Here is a 15231-nt window from a genome sequence, read left to right as displayed (position 1 = left end):
TTTTATTTACGAGTATTTTCCAACACTCACACACTCCACCGCAAATAAAAGGATGCCCATGGCAAGGAGCGAAGCTGGGTATACCCTAATCAAGTTCAAAATCATTCTCAAAAGTTAAGCTGTGTATTTCTCCGACTAATGGCCAAAGAAGGCAAATTAAGAAAATATTTAAAAATCATTCTAGTAATGCCTTCTTATAAACTATAGAAGGACTATATGAGAATTTTAAATATAGCTAAGTAAGGGAATATTTATTGTAAGAATCAGGAGTTGATACTTCCAAATGAATTTCCAGTTAACTTGCTTATGGATGTAAATTAACATGTATGTTATCAGATCCCACTCAGATAATACTATAACAATTTAAATAAATTAGGTAAGAACATAGATTAGCCAACTTGTAATGGAAACGAGGCCGAGTTTTGGAAGGGTATTAACAAACGAGAAGCGGAAAAGAAGAGGCTGCAGTAAGAGGATCCTGCAGGATGCTCAACTGCTCGCTCTTCCCGTGTATGTTTCTGCAATAAATTTGTGTGCTTTATTGATATTTTATATGATTTTATTCCATGCTTATTCCATTCGGTTATCGAAGTACTAGCATCAGCAGCAGCTTCAGCTACAGCATCCTTCCCGCTTTTCGGCTGCCAATGCACTTGAAGTGCTGTAAATTTGCCATTTAATTGACAGCCGATTCATAATTGCATTGTTCTGCCTTGGCCGGCATTAAATCGGACTTTGTTGCCGCAGTTTGAATTTAAATTCAGCAGCTTCGACTGCTGCATTCTGGCGCTTCTCGTCCGCTTCTCGTCGTCTACCGACTGCCGTCTGCAGTTTGCAGTCCGCACTGCATATTTATGAAGTTATTGCAATGCCAACTGGCATAAACATATTCATCGGGTGATGTGGGGGACTGTTTGATTTGCCACTCTAACGAACAGGCTGTGTGTAGATGGTGTGCCATCTATGGCATGGGTGGGGTGTTTACACATATATAGGGTGTATATACATACATATACATATATATATATATAGGGTGTGCTGCCAGAAGTGCACATTGTTTGCTATGCAAACTTTGCCAGTCGCTGCTGCTTCGGTGGCTTCTGCGACTTCAGTGACTCCTGCTCCTGCTCCTGTTTCTGCTCCTTCCAAATCCTCCTACTTCTGGCCAAATATCAATAGCACGGCGAGGGGTGTGGAGACCCAAACGGCGAGCCGCACTCCACTTGCATATTTATGTTGCACATGATTATGTTTAATTTTCAACCGATTCCCCGCCCCCGAGGCTAACGAATTTTCCCGCAGTCAAGAGTGGAATACCAAGTTTTTCAATAGACAATATAGGGAAAAAGGGTCTGGAATTTATTCCAACTACCAATGTATATTCCTCTCAGTTGGAAAGCCACTTGAGGCCACTCTCGGCATTGGTACTGTTTTCTGAGATCATTATTCACCATTTGCCATTTTCAAGGATTTGTGTTTTAAGAACATTTAAATTCCCACGTCATCTGAGCCTGGGCAAACTTTCGAAAATAAAAACGGGGGAGACCTTCGTTTAAAATCTGCACAATCAGCAAAAAATATATATATGCACCATAGATATATCTCGACAAACGGCAACTACACAACAATCAAGGGCGAATGCGACTACGAGTACACTACAGAATTGCAATCAAGAACCGAACCGATTTCCCTGGCAGTTAAGTAATTGACCAATTCCAGAGCACCACTCGATTGTCAGCCATTCGAGTTTGCGACAATATCGATAACCTGTCACAATATCGTTAGCCTTGATGGCCGTTGCAGTGTTTCCTCCACTTTTATGTCCTTTTTCGTCCTTTTGTTAACTGCCCAGTCCATCCTCGGGCCAACCTCCTGGCCATCGAATCGTTCAATCCATTTTCGCCAGCCCCATGGCCAATGTCACAAATTAAAATTTATTTTCTGACAATTTTTATTTAAAGGTTTCGGCTTGCCGGTCACCACTCCGCCCATCCGCCCATCCGCCCATCCGCCCATCCGCCCATCCGCCCATCTGCCCATCCACTCGTCCACTCGTCCGCTCCTGAATATTTGAAACTGGTGTCTGGGCACCAGCTGGCATCCTGCAGCAGCGGCAAATAAACAAATGCAAACAATCCAGCGAACGCGCTGCAGTTCGAGCTTATTTCCAATCCGTGGCAGCAGATTTAAGCCTTTGGTAGGCTATTTGCTATTTTTTATATTTTTATATTTTTTAAAAACAATATTCAGCAAGGCAATTATTATGTTGTATGCTATATATCGCCTCGCATTAACTTTTTTTTACTTACATTGCTGGCTAACATTTGGGCCAAGTTTATTATAAGTGTGGAGAAACGTACTTGGAAATGATGGCGATAAAATACAATTTATTTATCAAAAACAGATTTATAATCAAGCAAATGCCAAAGAAAGGGCATGTGGGGAACGACCTGACCCTGACTCCACATCCTTGCCAGTTGTTATCCTTTTTATTGTTGTTCTTGTCACATTTATGCACACTTAATGGCAGCGACAATCGACCTATGAATGTTCTTAGCCTTGGCCATCCTGCGAGTGGGCGTGTGGGGAAATGTTGGTGGGTGTAGGGTGGTTTAATGGGAGGGAAAAGCCGTCGGAAGAAGGAACACAGGATCAGGCAGGACGAGCAGAAGCTGCTGCAGCTCCACACAATGCGCAATAATGGCAAGTAGGGCTAAATGATAGAGCGATAATTCGAGCAGAAAATACCCTTTAATATATACTGGAAATAGCACGTTGAAGGTCTTTCAACATATATAAACTTAATTCCAAGAAATGTACATTTTATGATACTTTTTACTTCTCGAATAAGATTGGCTTTTACCTGTTTTTAGTTACCAACTCTATATTTTTAAGATATTTAAAAATAATTACTATAAACATCTGAAAAGACTATGCAAGTGTAAATTTCAAAATTGGTTGCCAATTCCACGCCTAAAACAAACTTTTTCTCAAGTTCTTGGCCTTTGCAAATATGTGGACAAGTATAGACAATCTATTAATTTTCTAACCATTCCTATGACAGCCATAAGACAAATTTGGTTTTTAAAAAACTGAAATCCTAAATCAAATCCCTTTCTATCAGAAAGGCAGAGTGCAAGTTTAAAACGAACAAAGTTTTAATTTTGCTCATTGAATCGGTTTATTGGAGAATCTTGTAGAATCCCTTAATCCTCATCACTTAAATCTTCGAAGGCCGAATATCTTGAACGATGGCACAGGGCAGTAAGGCCATAGATGTAGCGAAGCTCGTGACGCCAAGTTATCTTCATGCAGTGGATACAATCCAGACGGTCCCCCCAGCGGCGGCGAATGCAGTTGTCCCCGAAAATATGGCCACACTTCATGGCCACCATACGGTGTTCGCCCTCTGCATCGATTGGCGCAGCGCAAATACCACACATATTGGCATTGCGAATATTTGTTAGCTTGATACTTGCTCGGGACAACACATTTTTTTTCTCCACGAGGGCCTTGTTCTCCTTTAGAATCTCTTCTTTTTCCTGCTCCATTAGCGCGACTTTCTCCTGAAGCTCCTCCGATAAGGCCATCTGAATGTCCAGTTTCTTCTGCAGTTCATTTCCCTCGGAGGCCACCACCGATGCGCCCTTCTGCTTCTCTCCGTTATTGGTGTCTACATTGCGGGTATTCCTGTTTATAGCCGCAGTCTTCCTCTTCTTAGTCCCAGCGAGATTAGCGGAAGTCTTGTCTTTGTCGCTTGCAGCTTTCGGCTTCATTTTCTCAGATGCTTTCTGGGCTTTCAGTCCGGCTATGTAACTTTAAAAAATAATAAGTTCTTTGATTTTTGAATAATATTTCTGAAAAACTAACCAGTTACTCCGAGAAGAATAAAAAATATGGGAAACCCATATGCGAAGCTGTCAGAGCCGTAGAGCTGGAAAACAAAAGCACTATCGATGTTTCTTTGCTTTTCTAAACATCGATTGTTTTTGGCCACTACTTTTACTTTATGATATTTTGATGTGTAGTGAACATCGGTGGTGTTTATTGTAGGAGCTGGGCAAAAAAAAACACGTGATCTCAAATAAAAAACGGAATTCGTTGCAGTTACAGAGCTAAAAATAAGAAACTAGATGAAGTGGTTAATTTATATTTTTATGCTTTATCTGAAAACATCGATGGTCCCAAACATCGATTGCTTCCAGCTCTAGGAGAAAGACCTATTGATGCTTATCGGGGCTTTGCAAGAAAATACTATTTGAGTACCCTGAAAATACTATGATTATGGTTAATAATCATAATCATATCGATTATCGATAGTTGTCTAAGAGAAGTAGAATTAAGACATCTAGTAAAGCTTCGTCCTTGAATAGTTTTACTTGGAAACTGAACGATAAGATTGAGTATATCGACTCTAATGAATAATCTTACCATATAGGAAAAACTATTGTAGAACTTCTCCGTAAAGTATAATGAGTCTTCAGTTAAAAAGTCACATATTTCATTATGATAAAGTGAAGATACCCTGCGACTTCCCCCTTTACTGGGTATGCAAACAATAATGGGGAATTGCGTCACCCCCCAAGCCGATGTGCTACCCTTTTCCGGGTATTTTTCGGGCTCGGTTTCCAGTTTTCAGGGATGAGGTTGCGGAGGGAGAGGCTCTTTTTGGTCATTTTGGTTGGAGCATATTGAAAAATTGTTGTTGTAGGAAAAACCCATTTGGCTATTGTTTGTCATACTTTGGACGGCAGCCGTTGCCGTCGCTTTTCCTGCTTTTCCTGCTCCTCCCGCCATTCCTACCGTTCCTGTTTTTCCAGCTTTTCCTGCTGCAGTGGATTTTCAATAAATGACTTATGTGTATACACCGCGGGGCTAACTGTTTTCCATGTCCGTATGTGTGTGTGAGTGTGGGATGTCCTCATCCAACCCACCGCCTACCATCCATGCTTTTCCGCCCCCACCCTTTACCAATGCCTCCTTTCGTTGTTTCGTTGTTCCGTTGTTTGTGCTTTTAACGAGCCCAGCTGCGTGCCGGTTGCGAAAATCGCTTTTAAAAATAATAACAATGTTGTCCGCCACCACTGCCAGTTAACCGCTTATCGCCCACACCGCGCAGTTTTAGAGAAATTTCAGCTAAGAGGGGTTAATGAAATTGGTCAAGCCATTTAGTGGGGTCTAATGGGGGGGCCTTTAGACGGAATCAGCACTTCTTCAGATGTGTGTCAGGGCTATAAAGTTCGCCTTGCTTTCGAACCAGGGTCTACCCCAAACACGTAAACAGTGAATATGAGTTAAGTCAAAGTGAGCGTGTGATTTAAACGTCAGTTTGTTCATGATAGAATTTGCCTGCGTTAATTCGTCATAAGTGTGCGTTGTCGCGTCGGCGTAGCGTCGAGCAATAGAAAGCAGCACAAAGCCACAGTAACACCAAAAACAGCGACGCTTGGCGAAAGAGAAAAACAAAGAGGAGATCAGAAGCAGACTCCATCTTACAAGGCGAAGAAACGAATTACTGTTTATTAACAGCGACGCTTGGCGAAAGAGAAAAACAAAGAGAAGATAAGAAGCAGATTCCATTTTACAAGGCGAAGAAAGAAATAAACAGAGGAACACGAGATGACCACTTTCAATATCCCCCAAGATATGAGCAACAAGGAGAATCCGGTTAACTTGATTACGGCCGGAGTCAAAAACGCCAAGCAACCGCCGGCCGTAATAGGCAAATCGGGGAAGAATGCGCTTGCGCCGCGGGCAGACTTCTCCGTACTCAATGACAACAACAACAACACCAACTATGTGCCGCGTCCATCCCGGAAAGAGCAACTCTTCAGTGACGTACATAACCACTATTACGATGAAAATGTGGTACCGGTGGTGGAGCAGTTTAAGACCTTTTCCGTATACGAGGATAACTGCGACACCCAGGTTGTACCATCTGGGAAATCGAAGGCATCTGTAGCCGATAAGGCTGCCATTAGATTTGATGCGGTGGAAAATGTGGTGGTGGCCTACGACCTGAATTCCACGCCCATGTCCGTAACGGATGTCCTATCACCTATGTCCATAGACCGTTCCATTCTCGGTGTCATTCAGTCGAATAATAGTAGTGACCAGAACACGGGTGCCACGCCAGGTGGGCAAGTAAAGGAGTCGCCGCCGCGGAATGAACGCCAGCGGTTCTTCGAAGTGGTCCAGTACCAGATGGATATACTGGAAAACTTCAGGCTGACCGAGAAGAAACATCGCCCGAAGCCAATGTATATGCGTAGGCAGATGGACATCAATCACAATATGCGGTCCATCCTGATTGACTGGCTCGTAGAGGTTTCTGTGACGTATAACCTGGACACGGAGACGCTGTACCTTTCCGTCTTTTATTTGGATCGTTTCTTGAGTCTGATGGCGGTGGTGCGCTCCAAGTTGAAGTTGGTGGGCATAGCAGCCATGTGTATTGCCGCTAAGTACGAGGAGAACTATCCCCCGAAGGTGGATGAGTTGGTCTTCCTTACTGACGGCAGCTACACCAAGGCGCAGGTGCTGCGTATGGAGCAGGTCATCCTGAAGAATCTCTGCTTCGATCTGTCCACGCCGACTGCCTATGTCTTTATCAACACGTTCGCAGCGCTGTGCGACATGCCCGAGAGGCTTAAGTTTTTGGCCCTGTACATATCTGAACTGTCGCTAATGGAGGGAGAAACCTACTTGCAATACTTGCCCTCACTGATGTCGTCTGCTTCGCTGGCATTGGCGCGTCATGTTCTAGGCATGGAGATGTGGACGGCACAACTGGAGGAGATCACCACCTACCAGCTGGAGGACCTGAAAACCGTTGTCTTGCAGCTGTGTCACACCCACAAAACGGCCAAGGAGCTTAACACTCAGGCCATGCGGAAAAAGTACCATGGGGACAAGTACAAGAAGGTTGCTATGATCGAATCTATTGAGATGACCCAGGACGACTTTGATCAGCTCTGCCAAGCTTACGACACCAAGCAAAACGAGAAACACCAGCAGCTGGTCAAGAATTCTAAATCTAACGCCATGGAATTTTAGTTTGTCCTATTTCGCAGTTTTCGTTTTAAATGTACGTAAAGGAGGAGTAGCAGTTCGGTGACACCTCACAAATTGTATCATAGCTCGGCATTGGTTGGTTGGTCGTTTTGGCAAGCTCCCGTAGAACGCACTGGACATATGTATGCCATATGAAAGGTTGAAGGCCAACTAACTACGTTAACTTTTCACACCAGCATTCACCGGCAGTCTCAGAAAACTAACCGCAGTACAAGGAGCTAAACGAAATCGAGAAACTCATCCGGCTTTTGGATCTTTTATATATTACGTTACGTTTCATAAATCGTTTCTTCTTTGTATTTTTATGTATTTATAAATTGAGTAATATGTGTAAAATGTGTCTTTAGTACGAACAGCTTGTACGGATAATTATTTTACCTAAACATATTTATAAGCTAACTATTAGTCCTTGAAGGTTCTATGAATCCTTACATGGAATGGGCTTAATAATTGCTTTAGTAAGTTGTGACACAGATGATTTAAGAAGATTCCCTAGTTATTGTTTATGAACAAGAGGTACGTTAAGAGGTTTCAAAAAGATAAAGGTATCACAATCAACGATCCAAACGTACTTCAACGAGGTGAAACAACGAGGTGTGCGAGGTGAAATTATATTAAGCGGAGGTCATAATCAAGAATATATATGCCTTCTACGTAGTATAAACTTTTCAACACTTTGCAATATTCTAAGAAAATATAAGAAAGCTAAAGTTATGTGACTCTATAAAATAGTAGTCGGAGAATATTGGGGGCTGTTAGTGACCAAATGTTTAAATCTTCCAGTTTAAATAGTTCCTATTAGTGAATCATAATTAGTCGATAAGCCTTCAACATATGCCTAATATTGTTCTTTAAAAACATTTCTGACTGCTTTTTACCTGACAAATTGCAAGTCAGTTTTAGCAAGTGCCAAAAGTATTCGAGAACTGCGTTCTTATGCAAATTCCTTTCAAGTTTTCCAAGTCAAGCATTTCCAATTGCCGACATGTTCATCGTGCCATACGACTCCCCGGAGATCAATAAGGAAAGCCCCGTCTGGCTGGTCGTTATGACAGAAACTGTTAGAAATGCAGGATTCTGTTTTTCTTGGGCTTAAAGTCGTGCAATTATTTGTGGAATTACTCGAGGACACCGCCGCTCTCTTCAGCTTAATTGACTGGCTTTCCCAGGACTTTCCATTCATTTGGCTTTTGTTTTCCTTTTGCTCTGCAGTTATAGTCGACGCTGCTCCTTCATATACATATATATTTTCCCTGTTTTTTCTGTTTTTCCAGCTAATGAAAACATTTGCCGGAGCAGAACGAATGCGAGTAGTTATTAAAATATTTTCGTCTGTGTCTGCCAATGACATTTACAGGCTCTGTAACTAGCAGTCCGTGCAGGACACTCGAACACACTCAAACACACACACACACATAGTCATGTGAGCCGGCGACAGAAGCCATTTTGTTTGGCTGATGTCGGTATGTGGGTATGTCGGTGATGGGGTGCCACACGGGGGCGTGGGCTGGAAATGGAGGAGGGGCAGAACTGCTTTTGGGGCTTGTTTGCTTTAAAGTGCAACTTATTTACCTGTAAAGGACCAACTGAAATGCCTCCCCCTCCCCCTGGAAAACCTCGTTCATAGGCCCGCATAAATGACGCACTGCATGGATCCCTTTTGGCAGAATGTCCTGCTGCCGCCGCCCACTTTGCACGCCATCTCTTCGGCTTTGCCCTGCCTGTTTGGCATACCCTTTGATCTGTAGAGCGTATAGATTGGCAATAAAATTAAAAGAAGTAATAAGTATTAAATATATTTTTACAACATACCAAGCAAGGGTTGATAGAGAGAGAAGAGCAGATTGATTTTTTAACAACAAATATTGGTCGTCTTGAAAACTGAAAGATATTACTTACCATCCTGTTCCTATACCATTGGAATACAGAAATATCTATACTCTTGTCCCCAAAACAGGCTTTCTTATTACACAAACATCGAATGGATTTTGCCATGACTTTCGATCTATGAAAACTTTTCTAACGTAGCCCTCTACTCTCTAAGTCTACTTCATAGGGATTTGAAATGCTTTGAAAGATCATGTTGAAAATATTATTGTTTGTTTCTACTTTAATGAAAATAGTCATATTCTGAGTTAGAATATGTTATTTATTTTTATTTTACCCAATTAGGCCATGCTTACTCGACTTATATTAAATTAAGAGGTTTTACAGGCACTGGAACCGACACTCCTTCGATCCCACTAACATCGCAAGTTCACTAAGTGCCTTTTCATATTTTTTACTTACTTAAACTTAACTAGAGCATTTCCAGGGTATCTCCGCGTCGATTGTTTGCTTTTGTGGTTTACAATTTTTGCCGCCTTCCCCGGTTTCCCCCTCCTCTCCCCTCTCTCACGACCGCCTGTTGGCATTTTAGCCTTTGTCCTGTGTGTGTTTATGCTGATTTTAATCAACGATTTTAACGTGCGCATTTGTTTGTCATTTACAGTTATTGCTGCATAAACACACAGCCAGGTAGACCTTTATTGGCTGCATAAACAGGTGCGAGGAGCGAGGGACTTTCGTTTGCATATTGCACATTTTCACACAGACATTTTTTCAATAGACACTTTTCATTGCTCAATATTAAACGGAAAAAAAACAGGGGAAAAATCCTGCTTGGTTTTTTCCCATCGCCGGCCTTCCGCCAAATTAAATAGAATTATTAAACAAATAAAGCGAAAACAAATTAAAACGCATTTAAAATGGTTTCCGCCAAATGAAATTAAGTACAAATTTAATAATAACTCGATATTTAATTGAAGAGAAATCGGGATGAGTTGATGTTTGTTTTTCCCGGCCGATTCCAGCGATTTTTGATTCCGGGGCTTCATAAACATAATATACAGGGACTGTCATAAAACGCAGACCCAGTTTTTCACGATGATTTCCATTTTCCAATAGTAAAATTTAAGCGGCTTCCTTTGGCATGGCAAGAGTAGGGAGGGTGGCAGAACAAATGACTGCCAGCACAAGTAAATCAATTGGCTGCCATTTGTATGCGTAACATGGGCGGAGTACCGCCCCCTCTCATTTTTGCCCCCCATATTTTTTCAACATTTTCCCGAACAGCTGAACAGCTGCTGCCATAAATATGGCCGGGGAGGGAGCGTTGGAAAAACGAAAAACCGGAACCGAAGGAGACCCGCACATGAGGGGGTCTTTAAGGTGTAAGTCAAACTAGCAGGCGTGGCACACTGCCCCTTTCCCAAGCCCCCTCCTTCCCCACCAACCTGCCAACGCCCATGGCAGCTAGTGATGTAGCAGCATTTTATGCGCAAATGCAAATTAAATTTTCACCGAATTGCAAAGGGAAAATCGCTGGGAAAACGCCTTGCCACGCGGCCAGTGGCAAGAATGTGGGCGCTACAAAATGTCAGGGTAACTGCAAAATCTTGACAGGAACTGAAATTTGGCCCTCTAACATTGCAAAAGATTTAAAGGTGGCTAAAAGTGAACTTAAAATACAAATTTGCATAGTTTAAGGCGAGCTAATAAGTGTCATTTAACCAAAAAAAGTAACTAAGAAAGGAGTCTAGGAGTATGATAGGTTCACTCTGACTTAAGAATATAAACTTAGATATTTTTACCCCCTAAAAATGATTCAGGATTTCGGTTTAGCAGGGTATTTTGTGGTCCCCATTTCTAGCCCCCTTTCGCGGAACTTTCTTTTTCTTGCCGGATTTGGCATGTTGTTTTTCTGAGATGTTATTGAGGCTGGCTCACGTTTTTGTGGCTGTGTTTTTGGGTTTTTGTCGGGCGCCTCCTATACGTTTTATTGTTGCTTAAAATTTACGCCAAGAGCAATAAAATATTTTAATGGCCACATAAAATGCTGCAGCATTTGTAAATAAATCGGGGAGTGAAAAACAGAGGGGATGGCGGAATCTTGTCTTTGTAGCAGATTTTACATTCCCTTTTTTCCCTTTTCCCTTTTACATTTTTTATGGCCGCCCGAGCAATTTGGCAAATGAAAATCGCACACGCGCTTATAAACGCACTGAGCAGTGAATTTCCCTTCAAACACTTTCTATCGTGTTGTGTTGTTGTTGCTTGTTTGATTGTTTGCTTTGTTGCTTTGTTGCACCAACAATGGGATGTAATTAAAAAGTTTCCTCAAGAAATTCAATCAGCCAAACTCTGTCCGCCCCCCCCCCTGCGGACACGCCCACAATGTAAACAATGAAGCCAATTAAACGCTCATTAAGTGCGCAGTTCCAAGGATAAAAAGTCCTGGAAGGAGCCATATCCTCCTCATCCGCATCCGCCTCCGCATCCTCATCCTCGGCGCCATCATCATCAGCGTCTCGAGTTAATTTTTTAAAGCACAGCTTTGGGCGCTCAGGTGGATAAAACGCAAAAACAACAGGTGAAAAGCGGGTAGAAAATGGGTGATAAAAGCAGCAGCTAAAGTGCAGTGAAAGGTAAAAGTTTCGCCAAAAACTTACTCGTATTCAGCTTTCTTCGCCGTCCCGTAAATTCGCCTCTTACACACCGAATTTTCCTTCTCCTAGTTTCCATCCGAACTCCCCAGTGAAATGCAAACCGTTTTTGCTGCTTAAGCCCAAATGAAGTTAATAAACACACTTGCAGGCCAAACAACAACACAGACCGGAAACGGATATCGCAACCCCCAAGATTCACCCCGAAACTCGGCGCCTGGAGCCCTTCGATTTGGATTGAATTTCAATTTCGGCAACAGTTTAATTTCAGGGTGCGATTGATGTATTTAACTGAGTTGTAAAGCGAATCAGGTTAAAATGATTTAAGGGGTTCATTCATTAAAACAATTAAAATAACTTTGTTTACTTAATTCCTGAAATAATAATGCACCTTCCATTTGTTTTAAGGTAATCCTCGTTTGCTATAACTTTAAGTGCCTTTAAGTCTTTTTTAAAATGTCACCCCGTTTCTTTCACATTAGTTGATGGAAAATGCTCATGCATTAAAGACAAAGGAATTTTCCACCCATTTGGTTCCTGCCATTGCCATCCATTGTCGATGCTTACCTTCGATGTAGATTAGCATATGTCTTCATCGCTATCCTCATCCACATCCACATCTCCATCTCCATCTGAATCCGCCAGCGGATTCTATCAGCCATCCATTTGCACCCTGTCCCAAGTGCCATGCCCCCTCCGTGTCGCCTTGTTTGGCATTTAAAGGTAAGCAGCTAAGTGGCAAGTCACCTGCTCTAACTTTCCTTATGGGTTTTCACACTCCCAAAAAATATTGATTAAATTCCCAGCATCTCCTACTAAATAGTGAAGTTTTAGCGGTTCGAAAGTCTTTCTTTGGCAAAGTTTGCAATGGGTTTCCATTCTTAAATTCAAGAAATGTGAAATATTATAAGCCATGTTAAATACCTTTGATATGTTTCCAAGTTGGTCGGTTAGATTATTGCTCATGAGACTGCAATTCTTTGGGAAAATTCCTTCAAACTAAATATTTTCCATTTCGAGCTTCCGTAGCTATGCAGGTCATGACTATTTTTTGAGTGCACATCCCGAAGCGACTTGTCGATGACTTTGATGTACACACTGTGAGTGAAGAAGCTGGCTTAGAGTGGGCGGAAAAACAAGGGGCCTGCGTAAACGTGATGGGGGGTAAGGAGGGTCGGCTGTAAGAGGGTAGCAACTTACAAAGCGACGTCGTCAGCGTTGTCAAGTTGCATTTGGCTCAATTGAAATCGAAGTTGCATCTTCTAGCATTTCTTTTGTCTACGCGAGCATTCTATGACTGTAGCACCTCCTCTTCCTTCTGCGAGAAACCTCCTTGCTTAAGAAAAGGGGGAGAAGGTGCTTAGCACCTCCCAACAGGCCCACTAGAAGTTGCAAAAGGGCGGAGAAAGGTGGAATAGGAGGCGTGGCAGCGTGTGTGCACACATTTTGACGGCGACATCGCACGGATTTCTGCTGGCATCAATGCGCATATGGCGGGCGGAAAATGTGGAAAATTCGAGGGAGTGTATGTGCTAGCGAAAACCGGAAGTAGGAGGAGCCGAAGGAAGCATCCTTTTTATTTAAAAGTCGCAGCGCGTAAAACGAAATTGACAAAATCTCATGGAAGTGGCTAAGAACTGAAGGGGGCTTCGGGGGGTATTGGGGGGTTTCTACAATGGCAGTCACTTAAATTTAACTGTAACTGTTCCTTATGATAAGTAAGCAAGCTTATGCCACGCCAACACACTGGAGCTGGAGCAAAAAAATATATATCAAATATTCCCCGGGATTTACACGAGCTGCGGGGGTTGGGGGCTTTAGGCCCGCCGAAGGACGGGATTTGGCAGGGGGCGTGGCCAGAGCTAAGAAGATTTGAAAGTCTCTCGGGTTGACATATTGATTGGTAGCTATCCATGAAAGTGGAGCAGCTGGAAGAGACTGGCAAAACGGCTTCGATTTGGGGGGACCACGAAAATCGATAGAAATGACAAGGCAGAAGTCAGTAATATTTTGACAATTTATGGCAATAAAACAAGCAACAAAGAGCACTAATATTATTAACCTAATGCTAGTACATTCATTTAAAAGTATTAACTGTAACAACACTGAATAAAAACCAAAGGCTTTTGTTAATAACATAACATTATCACATCAAACTGACCATAAATAGTCAACTCGATTACCAGATACTATCATACATGAATGCTTTTCAGTTTGAAAAATAAGTACTAAATTGTTTGATATTCAAGATAAGTATTTACATTTTTGTTTAATATTTAATTTATTTCACAATTTGTTGCATATTTATTAACAACTTCAACAGCAAGCCGATTAGCAAACTCTTTTCTTTTTCAAAACTTTAAGTTCTTAACTTGAAAAACTATTGTGATCATTGTCCCAAAATATATTTGTAAATATTGACTACGTATTTAGTATTAACATGACCCATTTGGCATTACTCAGAAAAACTTCTCTACAAAGAGGCATGAAAACAAAGTAGTTCTAGGTTCCTCTGTGTTTCTTCCTTGGAAATCTTTTAATGACTGCCACTCCTGAAGATATATAACTTAACACCCAGCGCGGCCCGAGATTTCCGTGACGAAACTTTGCCAGACTTTCGAAGGATGCCTATTTGGGGGAAACGTTGTCTTGAACTACTTCTCCTACACCTACTCCCACTTTCCGCTTTCCACTTTCCAGTTTGCAGTTTGTTTGCCAGTTGAAAGTCGCCCGCTGAATGATTGCCATTTAGTCTTCCACTTGCGACTAATTCGAGATCGCTGAGAGCTGCAGACAGATTTCATTATTTATGCACTTGTGTCTGTGTGCTGGAAAATGGTGAACATCAGAGGGAAATGCGGGGGAAAATAGGAGCGAGGGTGGCTGCCGACAATTAACTTTGTTTTTCGCTTACATTTTCACACTATTTTTTGGGCCAAGTTCCGCCGCGCACTTTTGCGCTTTTATGCTTTTATTTATTTGCAAACTGCAGTTGAAGTGAAAATCAGGAGGGTTGGCTGGCAGGCTGGGAACATTTCCTTTGGGTTTTCCTCGGCGTTGAGTTTGCTTTTTGTTAGTTGTTTGTTCCCGGTGCTCCATCTCCTTGCACCTTGCTCCTTGGTCCATGTCGCTTTCATGTCCTGCCGCTGGTCCTAGCACCTTGCTGCACTTCTTCATCAACGCGCCCGCTGTCAGGGAAAAGTTTCGGATCGGAGAAACGAAGTTAGCGCCAGGTGAAAATGCCCCATTGGTCAACGGCTGGGGGGCCAAATTCTGGCAGCTCTAATTGAGTTATTTGTGCAGCTTGGCCTGCAGCAAGTAAGCAGCAATTATCCCGCCACGCCCACTCAAAATGGTTATTTAAATACAAGCAAAATAACGGAGTATTTGCATGACTCGAAAAAGGAAATTAAATATTGTTTTTAATACGTATAAATATTTATTTGATTTTATGTTTAAATTCTCACCAATGCCCAGAATTTATCGCAATAATTGCTTGTTTGGTTTGTTGTAAATCTCGACTATCACATCAAAAGATTTAATAAATTGGACTAATTAAAAATGACTAATGCGTGTAAATTGGATTTAGATTATGAAAGCACAAAAGGGCAATGTAATTTTACAGACTTTGATTAAAACAACTGATAGCTTTGGTTTCATAAATGTAATTATA

The 15231-nt window shown here is 42.0% G+C and overlaps 2 protein-coding genes across 2 annotated transcripts; one reads left to right on the top strand and one right to left on the bottom strand.

Moving 5' to 3' along the window:
* Nucleotides 1–3156: 3156 nt before the first annotated feature.
* Nucleotides 3157–3953, bottom strand: LOC108117685. The gene is made up of 2 exons (XM_017230212.1): nucleotides 3871–3953; nucleotides 3157–3808 (listed from the first exon to the last, which is right to left on the bottom strand). The coding sequence occupies exon 2, from the start codon at nucleotides 3774–3776 to the stop codon at nucleotides 3207–3209; it is 570 nt and encodes a 189-aa protein (XP_017085701.1). The 5' UTR covers nucleotides 3777–3808; nucleotides 3871–3953; the 3' UTR covers nucleotides 3157–3206.
* A 1423-nt stretch (nucleotides 3954–5376) lies between these two features.
* LOC108117684 (G2/mitotic-specific cyclin-A-like) lies at nucleotides 5377–7301 on the top strand. Its single transcript, XM_017230211.1, has one exon. The coding sequence runs from the start codon at nucleotides 5620–5622 to the stop codon at nucleotides 7054–7056; it is 1437 nt and encodes a 478-aa protein (XP_017085700.1). The 5' UTR covers nucleotides 5377–5619; the 3' UTR covers nucleotides 7057–7301.
* Nucleotides 7302–15231: the final 7930 nt, after the last annotated feature.

Source organism: Drosophila eugracilis, unplaced genomic scaffold (assembly GCF_018153835.1).
Source record: "Drosophila eugracilis isolate 14026-0451.02 unplaced genomic scaffold, ASM1815383v1 contig_649, whole genome shotgun sequence".
NCBI lineage: Eukaryota > Metazoa > Arthropoda > Insecta > Diptera > Drosophilidae > Drosophila > Drosophila eugracilis.
This window is presented reverse-complemented; position numbering and strand designations above follow the sequence as displayed.